Raw genomic sequence first — 22,055 nt, forward strand, 5'->3', positions numbered from 1 at the left:
CAAGAGCTCCAGGACCCTCCACTTCTAATAGTTGATTTATTCCATTCCTTAATTAAACCTTTGAAAGAGACTTACAGCCTCCTATGGTTGATGACAATCATCTTCCTAAGATTTCACCAAAAATATACAGAGTTGCACTTAACCATGAAGGACCTACTTATGCACCATGTTGCAAACTCCACAGGTCCCCAACCAGGAGATTTCAATCTACTGGATGATCTTTGTGTTTTATCTGACAGAACTTCAAGCTGGCTATCAGCATTGCGACACCCAACTAACAATGTGTGTAACTGTCCCAGCAGGCAACCATGGGAAGTCAAACATGGCTTTCTACTAGGAAAAGGATGAGGAATCCTGGCCTGAGCTCTTTATTTCCAGACAATTCCAGTTATACTTCATTGTTGGGCCTGATTGTTTTAATATCTTCTATGATTACATCTCACCAATCACTATTATCTAGATTGCCTGTGCTTGAAATGACTTAGGTAAGTGGAAAATAGAGCATATGGGAGAGTTCAAGTGATCCCCACACTTGCAAGGCAGAAGTTTTTAAGCTATCTTTACCTCAATTTTGTGATAAGGACACAACTACATTATTTCCACTTGACAAATGAAGAAACAAAAATTTACAGAAGTGATCCAGCAAAGATGTGTGTGAATTTGTGTTATAATGTAGGACTATCCATGGATTCTCTACCTACGATGTTTTCGAACACAAAAAACAGCAGCAGCAATTTTTGCTTGGTCATAGTTTAGGGAATAAACATTGTATTTTGGGGGTGAAAAAGCAAGGCATTATTTTCTTTTAAACTGGGTTTAAAAAGGGATGGTCCTTAAACTTCATGCCTCATAAACACACTCCAGGAAAGATATATAAAAATGTAAAGGAGAAAGAATGGCATCTATTGGGCCAGGAAATAATCTACATGTTCTTCAATCTGTGTCCCTCATTGGTGAACTTTTTTGGGAGGGTGTGGGTAGTGTTGGGATCATCCCAGTCTTAAGTAGATTGCAAAGGTAGTCATCTGCTGTACTGTGAGTTCTCATCCCTCTCCCTTTACTACCTCCTCTCACAGTCACACTTGCATCTTCATCTGAAGTTTAGAAACTGTTACTTTGGTTGACTGCATGGTACTAACCAAAAAGTGCTACTGCTGTAATTCCTAAAATTAAAAAGTTTATACATTTAGATTTTGGTAGCTTTTCTTAACTTTTTAAGGTGAACATGTCCTTTCTTTTGTGATTTAAATTGGCTCCGGTCTCTTCATGCTTCAGTGTCCCTGTCTCTGCATTAGCAATTTTGCTCATGTTGGGTGGAAGACATTTGAGAAAAAACTCTCAGAAGAGTAGCAAACTTTACTGATCCTAAAATCTAGTATGTGAACAAAGGAGATGACAATTTTTTAATCAAAGTAAGCAATAATGACAGGTTTATTGAAAATTTCCAGTAGAGAAAACCCACTTAATTTTGGAATAAAAGTACTCAATGTACGAGAGCATAAGTGAATACAAAAGATTAACAGAAGAAAAATAAAACCAAACATAGTACAAAAAAATTTTAAAAGTCTGAAATGGATTCAAACTGGGATGTTCTTTAAATCCTCCAAATATTTAACAGAGTTACTAAGTTTGGCAAAAAATTCACTTGAAAATTAAAGCCTATTTCTGTATCGTAAACTTCATAAAAACTGCTTATTAAATTCAAGCACTCCATATAACTGGTATTGAAACATGTAGGCAGTCAATTTCAGAATAGCAAGAATTATTCATTTGCTCTCACAGTTACATGAATTAACCAGCTGCAGAACTGCTTTTTGAAGAGGATGAGATAAAAGAATGCCAAACAAGAGAAAAAAAATAATAAAAATCTCTAAAAAAAAAATGGAAACACAGCAAAATTCAGACGTCAGTTTGTTTCTTTAAAGCAACAAACTGAATTTTTACAGTATAGTCTACATTTGCAGTTGTCATTTCCCTCCTCCCCCCACCCACCTCAAATACTCCTAAATTCACTAATCAATTCTTAACTTCCAAATACTCTGTACATACATATTTAGCAAAGAGCATACGCCTAGCATTATTCTGACAGCAAGTATGGTCAGTATACAATTTTAGAAAGATTATTATGTATATCATCAAGATTAACCTTTACTTAAACAAACAAAACCATTGCTAAACAAATAGTTTTAAAATATTACGAAAACCCATGAAAAGAAGACTCAACATGGGCTCTAAACCTGTTTCAGAGCAACTATTAATGCTAAACTTCTGCCCAATGATGACCTTAAAGTGCCAAACACAAAAGAATCTCTTAGGACTGTTTTCTAATAGATAATTTGTCCCTGGCCTGGCCATCTCCCCTTTAACTATACACAAAATCCTGCTAAAACTCTGCATTTTAGTTGATTTTACAATAGAATGTTACAATGTAAACTAAACAGGTTCTTGATATCAACAGTATGTTACCAAGATTTTTTTTTTTTTTTTTTTAAATTTCTGAATCCAACAGTTGGTCACAGAGGTCAAGTATTATCAAGGCTCCTTTGTCAGTTCTCAATCGTGTCTGACTCATCCATCCTTCAAGTACATGCAAGGCTCAATAGTTTTCAAGAGGCATATGCCTGGGGCCACTTAAGACACAGATGAAATAGGATTATGAGGTGAACCCATTTGAGTAAGAACTTTATCCAGCCACTGGAGGGGGCCGTGCAGATGTATCTCAATCCAGCAGGGGGTGCTAGTAACATCCTGGCGGTGGTATTCTGCTCCCCAGCCCTAGGGAAAACATACTGGAGGTCATTTAACTTGTTTAATTCAGTGGTTAAACTTATTAAGTAAAAAGAGTTTACATAACCAGAGACTTTGATTAAAGCTATGCATCTTTCCCCCTTGCCCCCCATCCCCGGGGAGAAAAAAACACACATGCATAAACACACACATAATTTGGCAGGCAATTCAAGGGATGGATGTTAGCTCCCCAGGGTCCATCCATGGATTCCAATAAGAATTACTGATCTTGAGGAATGAAGGTTTTAAAATACACTATAAAGCTGTCTTAATAAAGACACTTTAAAACTGTAATTTTCATTGCCCATTACATTACTGATAGTAATGTAATACCTTTTGTTAAATTCTCATTTTATCATCAAGAAAATAAGGAAAAGCTATGCTAGACAGACTGACATTCAATTTCTTCCCTACTCAGCCACTGAAGGTCTTCTATCAACACATAGCTCTTGATCTTTCAATCTATAAGCAAAACAGGCAGGAGTACATTCAAGTATCCAAAAAGCTATTACTGACACCTAGCCATTACCATCAATGAATACATTCTATCATTCATTTGTACAAGAAGGTAGCTTGCCAGATTGACTGCATTAAGATACTACAGATCCACGGAATAAAGTCACTATGAAAAAGAGAAAAGTAACTGCTACTGCAAACATCAAAAACTCTTTGGTGTGGGTGGACAATGAATGTGATGTTCTGATTAATCTTCTAATTATTGTTTCATGAGGAACATTAGAGAAGGCTGGGTTCTATTTATTTGTGCTACCTACCTACTCCAGTAGTTTTAAGAAATATATCTGGGGCCAGGCATGGTATGTCATGCCTGTAATCCCACCACTTTGGGTGGCTGAGATAGGTGGATCACCTGAGGTCAGGAGTTCAAGACCAGCCTGGCCGACATGGCAAAACCCCGTCTCTACTAAAAATATAAAAATTAGCTGGGCATGGTGGTGGTGTATGCCTGTATACCCTGCTACTTGGGCGGCTGAGGCATAAGAATCACTGGAACCCAGGAGGCGGAGGTTGCTGTGAGCCAAGATCACAACACTGTACTCCGGGCTGGGTGACAGAGCGAGACATCTCAGGTGGGTGGATCACTTGAGGTAGGAGTTAAAGACCAGCCTGGCCAACATGGTGAAACCCCATCTGTACTAAAAATTTAAAAATTAGCCAGGTGCGGTGGCGTGGCAGCCTGTAATCCTAGCTACTCGAGAGGCTGAGGCAGGAGAACTGTTTGAACCTGGAACGTGGATGTTGCAGTGAGCTGAGATCATGCCACTGCACTCCAGCCTGGGAGACAGAGGAAGACTCTGTCTCAAAAAAAAAAAAGAAAAGAAAAATAACTCAACATCAGAACCTATATAACTACATATATATAGATGTGTGTATACCATGCATTCGTAAATATAAACAAACTCCTAAATTTAATTTACAGGTTTACGTGTAGGTTTCTTCCATCAGATAACAAGATATTTGAAGGCAGGAATTTATCTTTACCTCCAATATATAGCATAATAATAGAAAGCAGAAGCTCAATAAACACATGTTCAGCTGAACTGACTTGGAATTTTCAGACACAGGAGAGTTTCAGACATAGGCGAGTTTAATAATTTATAAAATATGTTTTATGTTAACATCCAAAAATGGTCATCTTAAAAACAGCACAAGATTGGCTATCGTTAGTAAAATGTTCCATTATAATTCCTTTAAAATGCTGAATGGGAGAGGATAAAGTATGTAGTCCTTACCATAAAGAACAATTTTGTAAAAACAGTGTGCAAATTTTTTGTTGCTAATATATGATAAACAACTTCTCTTTAACATTCAGCTGAATTTTTAAATAATATTTATCTTTAGCTCTCTAAATCCAACTTCCAGGCTAAGCTCATTATATCCTGTCTAACTCTCGATTCTAGTGCTTATCACATTATAATTAAAATATACTAGAGCATAAGGATCTTGAAGATAGAGACTTTAGGTGCTTTTTCATCTTTGTATTACATCTCTGAAATAGTGCTCAAGTATCTGCTGAACGAATGAAATCTAATAAATTTTGAATGCATAACTTTGTATTAAAAATACCTTTTATTAGTGTAAAGCGTGTTTTTACTTATGTAAAAGTAAATTATTAAAACTGTACAAAAGTAAAATAATTAAAATTGATTGGGTAATCAATAAGAAATGAGTTTGAGGAGAAAGCTAATTGGAACATTAAAGTCATAAATTCACCTAGAGTGATCCTTCAATAATAATAGACTCACTGAGGGACCTTAAAAATAATTACTATAGTTCTCAACTCCATCCACCACCATTTCAAAGATGATAAACATAAGAACCAGAGAAGAAATCTATGCCTTAATCATACAGTTAAAATGGTAGAAAAAAACTGGAAACTGCATCTTAACTCTATAGAGCTGTTCTTTCCTCCATACCAATAAAAACGAACAAAAACCACTCTGCCAGGTCATTGTTCTTATTTTAAAAATCATTTCAGCCAAATGCTAAGACAAAAATTAAACAGCACATGTTAATAATGAATAAGAAAGGTCTTTGTAGTCCCCTATGTACATAGCATATAGGTCAACCTCTTTAAAGGGTAAAAAAATTTCCTTAATATCAGACTCAGCTACAAATAACTGTTGAAGTACACTGCCAAACAAACAAACAAAAACACCGAGGGAACACACTGAAAATCTAAGATGCTTTAAATAAGTAGGAAAAGTAATTATATTCAGGAGAAGATATCTATGATCTAAGGGATGATCAACAAGTAAAGCTCCGAAATTATCCTCAGTAATAAACACATTACAAAACAGGTTTAACAACAAGTTTGGTGAGCTTCTGAAGAGAAGATATAAAAGGTAATTGGCTCACTCAAATATATAATTAGTTTTGTTTCTCAAAGTACCAGAGGATAAAATTTATTTTTGAGAATTCAGACATAGGTCAGTTACTAGAATAAGTCGCTGACTCATGAAATGTAATCAGACATTTAAGGTTTTTTAGATTTCAATGGCATCTTAAACATTTTTATTTCTCAGAGGCAGAAGATGAGACAGCAAAAAGATGAATTATTATGAGCAACGTCTTTAGCCTTCTCCCTCATCAAAACTTACAATGCAATCTTTGAGCTAAGGCATCTATTTATCTTGGGCAAGGGTCTTACTAACTTTTGAATGATAAAAAAATCATGAGGCTTACTGAAACCACTAAAAAAACCTGACCAAACACAATTTCCAATGCGATGAACTTTAATTTTTACAAAATTAAAGTCACTTGCTTACTGTTGAAACAAAAACAAGCATTACCATCATAAAAGTACTAAAAATGAGAATGAAAAGGAAGATATGCTTATTCAACTGATCTTTTAAATGATGTGTTAAATATATAACAGCATATGCTAATGGTAATACAATAGCTAAAGTGGTGCTATTTGAATAAGGAAAAGGCTATTAAAACCTACTGCTTTTGATATTTAATATAAGTACATCTATGTTCCAATGATATTTTCCTAAAAATTGACATTCTTGCTAAAGTTTAAAAATGCATAGATAAGTCAGCTAATATGAACATATTATCAAGAGGATATGGATTCATATACTGCCAAAAAAAAAACAAAAACAAAAAAACAAATCAGTAAAAGCATATTAGACCTTAAATGGCGGAGTCAGGGCTCACTTACCTTCACAAAGCTCATACGTATAGTACACATTTTTGTGAGCTCATAGACTGTCTCAAATCCATGGTTCACAGACTGTGCCAATAACTGAGCAAATTCTTGGTTGTTAAAAATTTTCAAACTACACCCACTAGGGATCTTGCAAACAGTAGTAGGATGAAATCCATGATGGTAGTTGCAGTTCCGACTTTGCACAAAGATGCTACTGTCACTAAGGCATTCGGCATACACCTCCCCTCCAACATAATAAAGATGAACTCCTGTAGGAAGACAAACATATCATTTTGTTATCACTAGTTTTTATAGCTCAAAGGCATCTCTGCAGCTTCAACACAGAAACTTAAACTTACATGGATTTAAACTTTGGCTAGTTAGATAGCTATTCTCTAAGTCCTGTACAACATAAGTCCCCAACCCCTGGGGCCACAGACCAGTATCAGTCCGAGGCCTGTTAGAAACCAGGCCATAAAGCAGGAGGTGAGCAGTGGGGAAGCAAGCAAGCATTACAGGTTGAGCTCTACCTCCTGTCAGATCAGTGGCAGCATCACATTCTCATAGAAGCATGAACTCTATTGTGAACTGTGCATGCCAGGGATCTACACTGCATGCTCCTTGTGAGACTCTAATGCCTGATGATCTGATATGGAACAGTTTCATCCTGAAACTATCCCTCCCCTACACTCTGTGGAAAAATTGTCTGCCATGAAACTGGTCCCTGGTGCCAAAAAGATTGGGGATGGATGCTGTATGACTGATAAAATCTTAGTTAACTGTATTAGTTAATACAATATTTAGGAGGTTTCTAGAAAATAACATAACAAAATGTTTTAAAAATAGCTATAGGCCAGGCACAGTGGTTCACGTCTGTAATCCCAGCACTTTGGAAAGCCAAAGTAGGCAGACTGCTTGAGTCCTGGAGTTCAAGACCAGAGCAAAACACCATCTCCACAAAACAAATACAAAAAATTGGCCAGGCATAGTGGTGTATGCCAGTTATATGGAGGCTGAGGTGGCAGGATTGCTTGAGGCAAGGAGGTCAAGGCGGCAGTGAGCTGTGATCATGTCACTGCACTACAGACTGGGTGACAGAGTGAGACCCTGTCTCAACAACAACAAAGCATAGCAATTTCATTTTGGTAAGTGATTAATGCCCTATTTGGCCACACATTGAAAGTGTATTTCCACTCTAAAAATATAGCATAACAAAACCTGGATGCTATATATTTACTATGTATAAAGTGCTCTTGCATTTATTCTGCAGCTAAGATGTTAGGAAAATTTTAGAGAGGGAAGGGTGGAGAAACTGGAAAACCACAGGTGGAAGAAGTATTGCCAAGAGCTGTAAGATACAAGATCCAGTGGAAAAGAAAACTACAAAGTGTAAAATCAGATCTCAATAAACTACCACCTGCTCTGAATTTCTTCATGTGAGACCTGAGTGTTTAAAGTGTAGGAAATTGGTCTTACCCTGCCTTAAAAAAAAGAAAAATAGCGGGAAAAAACTCATTCTCACAAAGCCCCACACCATTATGAGAGATGACTTTATACAGGTCACCCAGCAGCGTTATATCCTATGTGGGTTGAAATGATCCACATTGTAGGTAACTCCGGTATGACTTAGTCAAGGCTAAATTGTTGTCTCACAGAAAATATTATATGCTGTATTTATATGTATATACAATGGTTAGAATTTCTAAAACAATTAAATAGCTGCTAGAGCAGAAGCCCATTTTTTTTGGCCTGATGTAGAGAAAACAATTTAAGAGTGTGTGTGCTACTAATTTTTCCTCATAATAAAAATGACAAATTTTCATTCTGAAAAATCAGAAAGTAAATCAAAATATAAAGAAGCAGAAAATATTATCAATTTTTTAGTGACTTAGAGGCAATAAATATTAATTCTGATACACTGTATTAGGTTTTAGGTATCATTAAAATGTCTTTTCAAACATTTTATATATCTGCATGATTGTATGAGCATTTATAAAATGATTCTCCCATTAGTGGATCACTGGGTTGATATTAATTTTCTGCTTTTATAATAATGCCATGATAAATGTCTCTGGACAATTTTTGATAATATCCTTAGGAGAGATTCCTGGAAGTTAAATTATTGGATCGAAGGCTAGTGATTCTCTCTGCCAAATGACTTTCCAGAATGCATCAATTTACACCGTCACCAGCAGTGTAGGAATGCCTTTCTCATTTTACCCGTGCCAGTACTGAATTTGAGTGTAGAGCAAAAACAAAATTTCCCTAATTTATAACTGACAAATAATTGTTTAATTTGCCTGTAAGGCTAGATATGCTCTTATAGTTTATTAGCCATCTGTGTTTCTCTTGTGAATTCATTGTTCACGTTTCTTACCTATTTATCTCACTGGGTTTTATTTTTATTTTTTTTTTTAATGAACTGTTAATGTAGGAAGGATATAAACACTTTATGTCTTATTTGTTTCCCTGTTAGTCCTTTGTCTTTCAATTTTGTTTGTGATGTAATTTTAACCTACAGAAGTTTGCAATCTTAGTCAAACCTCTTATGATCCTTTGTTGCTTATTATGCTTAGAAAATTTCTACCTCTCTGATCAAGTATATTTTTCTCTAGCTTTTTAATTGTTTGCCATTTTAAAAACATTCAACTCATTAATCTGTTTGCATATATAGTTTGAGGTCAGTGTTTCTCTTTTCCAGCCTCACCCAAAAGCTAACTTTGTTATTGTAGAACCATTAGAAGACTCTACTGATTTGTTATGCTTCACTTAACATACATTATATTTTTATATCCTATACTCAGTATAGTCTGAGTTTAACTCATTCTGTTTTGTCTACACACTGATTTATTTATAGTTTTACAATGTTTTATTAACCCTAATGCCAATAATTTTTTCTTTACTTAACGTTTACAAATATAGCCAGCCTCACTTGTTTAAACTTCTAGGTAATATTCAGAATACATTTTCCAACTTTCAAAAAAATTACATTGTGATTCTGAAAAGAATTGTTTCAACTACAAATTAAATTAGATGGACTATGCTTAAAATGTTCTCACAATATTAAGCCTTCCCTTTAAGGAACACAGACTGCCTATTTATTCAAATTTTCTCTCTCAATAAAATTTGGATTCTTCATGTAATTCTCACATATTACAGGTTCAGATTATTTCCAAGAAATTGATGTTTTCTGTGGCTATTGGGAAGGAGATTTCCCCTTTCTTTCTATTTTCTTACCAGATTAAAGAAAACTTACTTCATCATTTTTAAAAGATAAATTCTATGGAGGTTTCTAGATAAACAATCATGTCATTTGAATAGGCACAATGTCCAATCATAATACTGGCATGGATGAAAAGAGAAAGGCTTTCATCATGTACTTCTGGTAGGAATGCAAATTAATTTTATTTATTTTAATTAATTAATTTATTTATTTTGAGACAGAGTCTCTCTCTGTCTCCCAGGCTGGAATGCAGTGACTTGATCTCAGCTCACTGCAACCTCCGCCTCCCAAATTCAGGTGATACTTGTGCCTCTGCCTCTTAAGTGGCGGGGATTACAAGTGTTGCTACCATACCTGGCTAATTTTCATATTTTTAGTAGAGACCTGGTTTTACCACATTGTGCAGGCTGGTCTCGAACCCCTGACCTCAACTGATCCACCTGCCTTGGCCTCCCAAAGTGCTGGAATTACTTTTTGCAAAGTAATTTGGTAAAATATATCAAGAGATTTTGATCTACTAATTTCACTTCAAGAGTCTATCCCAAGAATATTGCCAATCAAACGTATCATCTACACATAATGATAATGTTGACTTATTTCCATTATCTATAATTCTGTATTTGAGGACACTACTTAGGGCATCTGGAATAACAGCATTCCAAGAATCCTTATTTTCTTAATAATGTTTTAAGAGGAAATATCTCACAGGACATTTTCTTTTCCCTACTTTGGGTTAACAGTCATCTTTAGAATTTAATGAAAAGTATGTCTTTCCCTCCCAAATGTATGCAAAATTGTGTTTATATACAATTTCAGAGGTTTACAGACCACAGAACGATATCTATGTATGCTGTGAACCTAAGTTCTAGCATTTCATTATTAAATGTATAGTGTTTTTTCCTTTAATTATATAAGAAAATATCTATCAATTTCTGATTTAAGAGTTGGAGTTTTCTTACCCTCAGGAGTAAATGCTACACTTTACCTTGAGTGCTTTTTAAGCATCTAATAAATAATCTTTTAATCTGGTCCACTGTTCTGAATTTCACAGTAGGTCACTGTTTCATACTTTTACTCTGGAAATAATTTCAAATTTGTAGAAAAGTTTGAAAGGGAACAAAGAAAAACAGAAAAAAGAACACTTGTAAAATCATTATCCAGATGCGTCTACTGTGACAATTTACTCCATTTGCTTGATCACTTGTGCCCTCCCTCCCCGCTGCTGCTTCACACGCACCATGCATGTGTGTGTATGTACGTATGTATTGTGACACAGGTCTTAGATAGATGGTGAGTAGACTGGTATCTTTATGTACTAATTTATTCCTGAACCACTTCCTTAAATACTTAAGTATTTCCTAAGAATAGGGATAGTCTCTTACATAGTCATAGTATAGTTGGCAATGCAAATATATTAGTCTAATCTACCATTCATATTTCAGATTTGCCTGCTGACCTCAATAATGTCCTTTACAGTATATTTTTTCTCCTTTTCAGTACAGGATCATGTCCAGGGTCAGGTATTGCATACAAGTGTCCTATCTCTTTAACTGCTTCTAATCTGGAACATTTCATATCTTTATTTGTCTTCTGACATAATGTTTTGGAAAAATTAATCCCCCTTCTTCACCCTCTCTAATACAATGTTCCTTGCTTTGAGTCTGTCTCATATTTCCTCAGGATTAGATTTGGATTTGCATTCTCAGCTGGAATCCTGCGTAGGTGATGTTACGGCCTTCTCAGGGTATGACATCTGGAGGTATATGATACCCATCTGTCTCTCATTGGAGATGATAATTTTGATCCCCCAGTCAAAACAGGGCATCAGTTATACAATTACGATGAAAATACAAATGATACAGTTTATCCACTGTTTAGTTAATGCTTTCTATTCTCCCTTGTACTAATAGGCAGTTTGAGGGACAACACTCCTAAGACCATGCAAATATAAAGATTCTCATAAAAATTTTCTTTATGTTTAGCATTCATTGTGATTCTTGCCTGATCCTTACTATAACGGTCACAAAATGATGATATTCAAACTTTAGCACTCACTCTACATTTATCAATTAGCCTTCCCCATTCACTTATTTATCTATTTATTATGAGTATGGACTTACGTATTTGTTTATCAGTGGTTTAAAATTCAATACTGTACTGAGGCCAGGCACTGTGGCTCATGCCTGTAATTCCAGCACTTTGGGAGGCCAAGGCTGGTGGACCACTCGACGTCAGGAGTTTGAGAGCAGCCTAGTCAACATGGTGAAACCCAGACTCTTGCTAAATAAACAAACATTAGCCAAGTGTGGTGGTGCACGCTTGTAATCTCCCAGCAACTGAGGAGGCTGAGGCACAAGAATCACTTGAACCTGGGAGATGGAGTTTGCAGTGAGCCCAGATCACACCACTGCACTCCAGCCTGGGCGACACAGGAAGACTCCATGTCAATATATATACACATACACAGACACACACACACACACACATATAATGCATATAATATAGATAATATATAATGAAATAAAATTATGTATATGTCTATATAAAATAAAATAAAATTCATCAGTGTAGTTATTTTGAAGCTCAAATTGTCTGAGAGTTGGCCAGTGGAAGACCCTCCAAGTTGGCTCTTGAGGCATGCCCCATGATTTCCATAAGCATTTCTTTATTTCTTTACTTTCTGCCACAACAAGATGCTCCAGGATATTCCTGTGCCTACCTGTCCAAGCCTAGGGATCGGCCATTTCTTCAAGGAGCCCTAGTTCCTTTTAGTAGAACATGGTATTAGACAGAGATGATGATCTGAACATTAGGTGTGCTTATTGCTACTGGGTATGTATGCTTCTGGGTCCTTTCAGCAGGCAGATAAGAAACTATATGCACGTAAAAACACATATACATATGCATACATACACATATACATAATACATGAGAACATAAATATGCATACACATATGTATTATTAAAATCAGGATTTTGCACTGATACCTTCATCCTCCTTTATAGCGTTTATTTTTTGCTCCCTTCTGCCTTTCTATGTCCATTTTTCCACAGTGGAAACCCAGGCTCCCAACAATATCCACATATTTAGTCATTTGCTTCATCTCTTAATACATATGAAAGTTTCAGAATGGTTTCACTCACACAGCTATGAAATAATCAAGTTTACTAAAAACAGTTCAGGATTTATTTGAAATCCTCCCCCTACTCTATCTACTCCACTCAGCCTAGACTGAGGATATATAGTCACATACTATAATTGGGAACTTATTAGGCTTGCTTTTCGGTTTTTACTTTTTCTTATTATAAATACATCCATGCCCGATTTCTTGTTCTTATGAAGGTGCTTTCTTATGTGGACAGTTGTTCAATTTGGTGTCCCTGTTGGGGGACAACCACTGCAGGGTTCTATTTGGCCACCTCGCACGATGTTTGTGCTAGAATCTAGTTTTCTTTTCTATTTACTGAGTTACAGTATTCATTTGAAATACAATTAGCAATTAAGTTTAATTTGCTTTTAATTTTAGGTTGTAATTTACTTTTTAACCGTCAATTTATTCTGTAGCAAAATATCAAACAGTCTTAAAATGGCAAATCATAATTTCAACTAAGTAATTTCAGTATTATGAGAGTTGATCGAGCACAAAAATCACTGACTGCAAGAGCTTCCAGGTAGAAGACACTGGAAAAATATTTACAAACTGCAGCAAGTGAATATTACCTGGTCTTGGCTATACTAGTTTGGTATAGGAATGATTTTAAGTCAGCTCTGGAGGAACAGGGACACAACTGAAAACATCTGAAAGGGGTTAAAGCAAAGACTCACCTTTTCCAATATGCCGCCTGGTGTTTTCAATAGTGGAATTCCGGTTAACATTGGAGAGCAGCCCAAGGCAGAAACGGTTCTTATTGTTGGAAGGGTCAGTGAAACCATCCACCAACACACTTGTGGAGGAGGCATGGAATGCTTCACCCACACGATTGTTGAGCTCATAGTAGACAATAGAGCACCAGTGTTTTGGTTCCTCATAAGCAACTGCCTGAACATCTATAAGAAAGAAAATGTCTTATCAACCAAGGTTAGTGCCTCAGGCTCTCAAAAATTGAAACCGTATTGTTGAATTGGCTCAGGATCATGGAATGAAGATATTGGAAAAGCAACTGCTATTATAATGTATACAGTTTTTCTATGATGTTTAAAGCAGGTACTTCTTACTAAATATGACATTCTCCTTAAATGGAAAACAATTTTCTCCAATTACTATCAGATAACCAAAACACCAGTTAAGGAAGCATTGTAACAACTTTTGCCAAATACTAACAATATGCTAATTTTCTGTAATATGCAGAAATGGAAATCACCCCACTATAGACTTTGACTCACCATCTAAAGAAACACAAGTGACAAGTGAAAAAATAAGTGGGAAGAGGGCAATACAAGACAGGAAATATGCCAAAAGTACTGGCATAAAAATGAATTCGTTTTGGCAAAGACTAAGTATGCCTATGCTTTTTCAAAGCAATGAAAATCAGTTTCTAATTATTGATAAGAAGTTACTTTACCTCATATTAAGTTGCCAATAACTATCACAGCTACAGTGGTGCTCCAGTTCTCAAACTCAGGAAGAAATCTTGCCAGCTGGCCATTCTTACAGAATGAATCATATCTTTCTCATCCAGATTTCATGCTAACTTCCTTATATTTGCTTTAAGTCATGCAGAGCAGGTGTGTTTTGTCTCTCCATTCCCAGAATGGGCCAACAATGGAAATTACCCAACTTCACTGACAGGATGCAGCTTGTTAGGTCAAATCTCTTAAGACTAACAAATCTCTCCAAACAGAACATGCTTCTAAACATTTGCAACTAAAAGGTTTTAAAGATGAATTCCTTCTGTAGTAAAACTTCTTGTATCGCTGCTTTAGAGATTCCAGGAATACAAACCATGTATTTCCAGCAAACCAATATATAATGATCTGAGGTTTATGAAGTCTTGGGTACAGAATAATAAGAGAAAGAAAAGAAAGTCCACATCAGAAGCCCAGGCTATAATTGCTAAGGGACGAAGCACCTCTGTGTTGTTAACATCAAATTCCACAAATACTGAAATGCACTTACTTTAGAATTTGGTAAAAACAAAACCAAACCAACAACAAGAAAAACACACCACATACATACACACACACACACACACACACCAAAAAAACAAGGAAAATACTCACTAAAAAGCCCAGACATAAGTTAGTTGCTTTACATACTTAAGTAGTTAGCTAAAAACATACACTATCTTCCCCGCTTGCTAAGCAACTCTACCATATCAATTTGCTATATTTCAAAGAACAAAACTTCAGTGATTTACAAATCTTAAAGCAGATTGCAGCATTTTAACAGAAGGCTTTTATCAACTACCAGGATACTTCAAAATACTATTCATCTAGGTCAGAGGTTGATAAATTTTTTCTGTGAAAGGCCAGAAAGATTTTATGGGCTGTATAATCTATCACAACTATCCAATTCTGCCTTTGTAACACAAAAGCAGTCACAGACAATATGTAATGAATAAATACAGCTGTGGTCCAATAATGCTTTATTTACAAAAACAGGTAGTGGGCTGAATTGTCCTGTGGGCTGTTGTTTGTTGACCCCCGCTCTAAGAAAATCACCAAAGGTTAAAGAAAAGTAGAAAAAAAAGGGGGAAAGAAAAAAAAAGGCCAACATTCCTTTCTCATGAAAATATTAAATGACTATAAACTAAAAAGGCAAAAAAATTTAAAGCTATTTAAATGAAAAAAATCTTAAAGCAATTTAAAGATCTGTTTCCTGAAATCAGACATTCTGGGCTTAGCAACAATAGTTACTGGGTCCACATGCTCCTAATAGCGAGGTACTTTGTGCCTATGCTCTCCTGCTATCCTGGTCCCCAAATATAAATTCCACAGATGTGTGAGACAGAGGCTATTTCCCCCAATGAGAGTGTTCGTTGACTTATAATTATGTTTGATAAGATGTTCAAGAGATAATCAGGAACCATAACATATGAAGCCAATAAAAATGATTTTAAAATTATACAGATTAAAAAGGTGTACATTCCAATTTATTACACTGAACATCTAAGAAAGGTCCTTTGAGTTCATTACTAACTTTTGTTTTTATTTTTATTTTTTTGGAGACTGAGTTTTGCTCTTGTTGCCCAGGCTGCAGTAGAATGGTGTGATCTCGGCTCACTGCAACCTCTGCCTCCTGGGTTCAAGTGATTCTCTTTCTTCAGCCTCTTGAGTAGCTGGGACAACAGGCACCCACCACTACACCCCTCTAATTTTTGTATTTGTAGTAAAGACAGGGTTTCACCATGTTGGCCGTGCTGGTCTCAAACTCCTGACCTCAGGTGATCCACCTGCCTCGGCCTCCCAAAGAGCTGGGATTACAGCCATAGCACTCAGCCTTCATCACCAATTTTTAAATTGATGTTTAGAGCAGTTTTAGGTTCACAGCAAAACTGAGTGTAAGGTAAAGTAATTTTCCATATGCCCCCTAACCCCCTACACCTTCCTAGCCTCTCCCATTAACAAATGTACAACTCTTCCCCACCAGAGTCGTACATTTGTTATAACTGATGAACCTACATTCATCCCACAGACCTACACCCAAAGTCTATAGGTTACATCAGGGTTCACTCATGGTGGTGTACATTCTATGGGTTTGGACAAATGTATAATGACATGCAGCTACCATTGTATAATGTATCATACAGACAAAATCAATTTCAAGTACTCAAAAATATAAGCAACTCCTATTTTAATAAAAAAGCACTAAGAATGAAATAAGACATGCCTAGTAATCAAACTGCACTTTAACTTCAATTTGCATCAACATTATACAAATTGCATGACCCATGCCATGTGCTGAGTGCAGCGGTGACGCACCTTCTTTCATGAGAGGTTATTTAGGAACAGTTTTATTTGCCAGCGTGGCTGTGGATTCTAACAAATTCTCAGAGATTCTACCAGACTTATTTACCTGAGTTCTCTGCTCACTTAAGTCTACTCTACTTGTCTATGTAGAGCTAGAAGAATGATCCTCCACCCAGCACTGCTAAGGATAATATAGTGCTGGAATCAAAGATCCACCCTTTAGTAAAGGGGGAAAGAAATTTTCATTACTGCTTGCAAGTTCTTCAGGTTGAGAAGAGGTAAAACTTGTGCCTCAATTTCTTTTACTAACAAAGTTAGAAACAAACAGCAAGAAAGAAATGCTATTAGTTTGTTCCAGTTGTAGTTACACATACATAAGGACTGAAAAATAGATGAGGTTTATGAGTATCTATCTTAATTACAAAAGAAAGCCTTTGGACAGCCCAGTTATACCAACTTCCAACTTTGGAAATCACCAGTGAAACTCTACTTCAGTTCTATTATGCTTATTGTTTCTGAATACCATTTTGTTCATTTAAAAATACTCTTTTCAGCTGGGTGAAGTGGCTCATGCCTGTAATCCCAGCACTTTGGGAGGCTGAGGTGGGCGGATCATCTGAGGTCAGAGTTTGTGTTCAGCATGGCCAACATGGTGAAACCCCATTTCTACTAAAAATACAAAAATTAGCTGGGTATGGTGGTGTGGGCCTGTAATCCCAGCTACTCAGAAGGGTGAGGCAGGAAAATCACTTGAATCCAGGAGGTAGAGGTTGTAGTGAGCCAAGATGGTGCCATTCCACTCCAGCCTGGGTGACAAGGGCAAAACTCAGTCTCAAAAAAAAAAAAAAATTTTCATCATCAGTTAAAAATTATAAATATTAAAGACCTAAACAGATGACTGCAAAATCATTCTCAGGTCTTCATTAGTTAAGTCAGTGTATTTGTTCTTGAAATGAAAGACTTGAAGAAATTCTACTGATCTTCTCTTACCACTGGGCTCTATTTTTCTCAAATAGCTCTCTTTTTAAAGACTAATAAAAATTTGTGAGCGAAAGTAACATCTGGACAGATAAACTTTAGACTCTAAGAAAGGGAAGAGGTAACAATTGGTTTTACCTCCTCTGTTGATTTCTGAAGGCAGGGGAGGCGCCATCATGTTTGTGTCCATCGGCTGAGAGCCATCCTGGGTCATGGGGTCTTCAGGAGGCAGGTAAGCAGGTGGGGGCGTATCAGCTACAAAGTTTTGAAAGAAGTTATTTCTTAACCCTTAAACACATATCCTCTTCTGTACTGAAACTCTTAAGAGATCAAGTTGCCATTTCAACCACCCCATTAAAAGACTAACGGCTATAGGCACTGGCCTTGATGTACAATTTCTAAAAAGTATTAATCATGCCACAATCATATACATTTTTGTGAAAATTAAGTGGGAGGAAAAGTATTATACTATAAGCCAGTTCCAGAAGCTGTTTGCCTATCCAATCAGAAGAGTATTTTAAGCATACTTTATTCTGCTTTGAGAGGACCACTACATTTCAGTTTCACTGGTAGAGGAAAACCTCTGCAAACTTCACTGGACTTCTTAAGAAAAGGAGCTTCAGGGTCTTTTGCATTAAATCTATGGGCTTTTAGGAAATTTACCTGAGTTTCGTTATAGCCTACTGATTTGAACTGTTAATTTTTCATGACTTTAGGCAATCTGTTAGGACCACATTCTCCCTGCCCATTTAAATCATCACTAGTTTTTAAATCCCTAGTAACAGAAAAGAAAATGAATCAGTTTATCACAGCTATCTTCTACTTCAGAATTTGTATATACGTTTCTTCTGGAAATAAGAGGCAAACATGATTTTTTCAACAAAGAATACTAACACAAGTCTTCCATTTTCTTAACATAAAAAAAAGGTATAGGTTTCTCACAAATAGCTCTTTTCTACCCAAAAGCAAGTTCCTCACTAGCTATCATGAGCCCATCTGACATACATGACAGAGCCTTGGAGACAAAATTTTACCTGAGGGAATCGTGAATGCTTGGGTAAGTAATCAAGACCACTCAGAACAACTGTCAAATACAAATAACTCATGTTGTTCCTTCAAAGAGCCCCAGTGATTTCCAAGACTCACTCTCCAGCTGAATCCCAATCCAGTAACTTTACATCCTGCTGCCAACAAGCAACGACTCACAGTACTGAGACAGGACTACTGGGACCTTCTCTGGATGTCTTTTTTGCCCTTTCTCCAGCTTCTTTTAATTTAGCCTCTTCCCTGCAGCTGTAAGCCTGACTTGGCTTTATCTCAAGCCAGGAATAAAGACAAAGAGCCTCCTCTGAGCCCAAATCAATGAATTTCTGCCAAGAAGCTGGTGAAAATTTCATTGGCAACTTACAGTAACAGCATAACCAAGAGGGACCCGATAATTATTGATACTATTCTACTATTCCTACAAGCACCTCCTCCCATCCCTTGCAACTATTTTCCATTTTTCTGCTACTTGGCCTACCTTAATCCCTGACACCTAGAAACAAAGTGTAAATTCAATCAATAACCTTTAATTCAATCTTGGGGCCACTCGGGGTTGCCACTGCTCAAAAGTCTTCTGAAATGTGTCTCCTCACCACTAACCTGCCCATCAAAGAGGTTAGTGGTGAGGTGGAAGGGGGTGAGGTGGACAGAAGTCGCCAGTGAGTTTGATTTTTAAACTAGTCTATCTCCCAACCCTCATCCCAAACAGCTTTGGAGTGAAAAACAGACAAAACAATGTGAAATAAATGAGATTTAAATAAAAGAAAATAATACATACATAAATAAAAGGAAGCAGTATAAAGTGTGGACTACTTGTCAATTTTTGAAGGCCTAGCACTGATATTAAATTCAAATTTACGTAAAAACATTTCAAGCAGCCCAATAAACATACATGCCCAATCATTTTCTTTTCCTAAAACATTAATAGATATTAAGTACATTTTTGTTTAGGGTATCCTTCTTAAGGTCTATTGGCAAGAAATTTGTCACTTTTTTTTTTTTTGGAGATGCTTGCTCATTAACCTGTTTTTAAGCATTTATTTTGATAACAATTACAACATTAGTTATGTCTAAAAAAAGAAGATAATTGTTTTTTGTTTGCTAAATTGAACAAGCAGATGGTTTCCAGTACTTCTGTTCTAATTCCTTTGTTGTTAAAATATGTGTTTCTTGGGATTACATCATCATTTAAATAAATTTAATTAAGTAGGGGTGTGATCCCTCAGGAAATATCTTTTCTGAGGTTGCACTTACAACAGGAGTTTCTCCATGTATGAAAATGATGTTAATTGAGGTTGTGTTCTCATAAGAGCAAATGTGTAAACATACTATTTTTCTTTTTATCAAGAGTAAAGACTGTAACAATTATGCCACTCCCAGAAGGTTGCAGCTGTTTCAAAACCTTTTAAAAAGAAGGGAAAAATACAGCTTATTCAAGCATCTGTGACTGACAAGTAAAAGAAGACATTTGCTTACTTGGCTATGAGGTCTCCTTTCTCCAAAAATCGTACCCAAAAAGTGCTGAAGCACTGTGTCATATACCAGGGCTGAAAAGCTCCCTCTACTGCAGGTTGACCCAGCCTCTCTGTGACACCGTGATAACACTATCTGATCTGACCACAGAACACTGAACATTTCAACCTACCTGGCATCTGGAAAGGGCTTCCTGGGTCTGAGCTGGTGGGAGAGTGGGGATAGGTGCTGCTGCTGCTCCCAGGAGAGTTTGGGTAACTGCTATTGGGAGAGTGAGGAAATGGGTGGCTGTTGGGTTGCTGGAAAGAATCTGGAAAAGTGGCGTTGAGTGGCATGTGAGGTTCATTTTGTCCTAAGTTACGGAACTGAGCTAGGAGGCTGTGCTGAGGATTATATTCACTGTGTCTTGGAACCAGCACAGGAGGAAGGACTAGAAAAAGAAGGAGAAAAAGAGAAAAAACAAAAATGAGAATGATGATCTATAATTACATCACAATAAAGTAAAAATTTGTGACAACAAATTATCTGATCCCTGCCCTGCTGCCAACTCAAAAGCATCATTCAAATGAAAAGCAATTTTAATCTCAGGAACAAATGCAGGAACAAATACAATCCCTTTAGAATCACTGATGACATATGCCTGAGATTTGCAGTATTCACCAATTGCCCAAGGCAAGTTGGCAAAATACAATCTTTTAGGTTAAAAGTGTTAAGGTTCCCTCATTCTTTATTTTTTTCATTCACTAAAAACCAAAGCATAATTGTTTATCGCCATTGACAATTATACTTCATAGGCCTGCTGATAAGAATTCACATTTAACAGTTAATGCTTACTGAATGATATGAATTATTCACAAATGTTTTAAGCTGACACCCTAGTTTAACATAAAAAAGCAGCATAGCAAATAAAGCTGAATAAGTAAAATCAGTGAGCCATAAAAAACTTAAATGCCATGAAGATAGTCAATTATATAAAATATAAGGTGTTTTGTGGATTTTTGTTGTATCTTGTTCTAGGAGTCATACTTTATAAATATCTTTTTTTCGAAGAATCTTATCCACTTTTCAATAATCCTTAACACCACCTGAGAGGCCAAGGAAGAAACAGGTTATACAATCCACATTTTGCGAACTGAAAACTTAAGGTATAAAGGTGGCCCAATAGGTAGGCACCTGTTGAGAAGCAAAGAAAACAACTCCTGTTACTCCTAAATGCTCTATGTTAGGAACCTAAGGACTTAATAATTGGCATGGTCATCAACTTCCAGAAACCACCTGAGGCAAAGCCACTATAAATATAATTATCCTAGAAAGGCAGGGCTGGCTAACAGTCAGTTACAGAGCCCTAGCCAGATCCCAGGGTTAGATCCTAAGTTTCTCTGCCAGGGTCACCGGATGGATACTCTAATAAAGGCCTTTGCAATCCCTCCTGCTCCTGTGGCCTCAGATACGAAGAGGAAAACAACCCATTGTATAAACTCCATGAGACGAAAAAGGAGAGATTTAAAACCTATAATTATTGTTGGTAGTTAGGAATCAGAATATATTTCCCCAAAGAAACAATATTTAGTGGCATTAGGAATTAGCAGACTTCTGAGGGCTTTCCAGGGAATCTATGCATAATTTATGTCAGTTTTACAGTAAAAAGTTCTCTCAACACTTGGATTATCACTTTTTTATGAGCTGAAACTTGCTTTTTAGATAAAAATAGGTTTTTAAAAAACTATTAAAATTTCTCATGTGCTATATTTTATACTCCTACATAATCCAATAGCATCAGATTTGTTGACTTCCCTGATTCTTTAGAAACAAATCTTTTGAGGCCGGGCGTGGTGGCTCACGCCTGTAATCCCAGCACTTTGGGAGGCCGAGGCGGGTGGATCATGAGGTCAAGAGATCGAGACCATCCTGGTCAACATGGTGAAACCTCGTCTCTACTAAAAATACAAAAAACATTAGCTGGGCAT

The 22,055-nt window shown here is 36.4% G+C and overlaps 1 protein-coding gene across 3 annotated transcripts in view; it reads right to left on the bottom strand.

The window, feature by feature from the left end:
• Nucleotides 1–1,413: 1,413 nt before the first annotated feature.
• Nucleotides 1,414–22,055, bottom strand: part of SMAD1 (SMAD family member 1) — a 76,329-nt gene continuing 55,687 nt past the window's right edge. For all 3 annotated transcript variants that reach the window (XM_032246470.1, XM_032246471.1, XM_032246469.1), the window contains exons 3-7: nt 20,261–20,518; nt 17,710–17,826; nt 13,510–13,731; nt 6,473–6,729; nt 1,414–2,775 (exon numbers count right to left, since the gene is read on the bottom strand). In XM_032246470.1, coding sequence (XP_032102361.1) covers nt 2,632–2,775; nt 6,473–6,729; nt 13,510–13,731; nt 17,710–17,826; nt 20,261–20,518 — 998 coding nt within the window. In that variant the 3' untranslated portion in view covers nt 1,414–2,631. The remainder of the gene's footprint in view (nt 2,776–6,472; nt 6,730–13,509; nt 13,732–17,709; nt 17,827–20,260; nt 20,519–22,055) is intronic.

The sequence above is a fragment of the Sapajus apella genome, unplaced genomic scaffold, assembly GCF_009761245.1.
Source record: "Sapajus apella isolate SASKATOON/1434 unplaced genomic scaffold, GSC_monkey_1.0 scaffold61, whole genome shotgun sequence".
Lineage (NCBI taxonomy): Eukaryota > Metazoa > Chordata > Mammalia > Primates > Cebidae > Sapajus > Sapajus apella.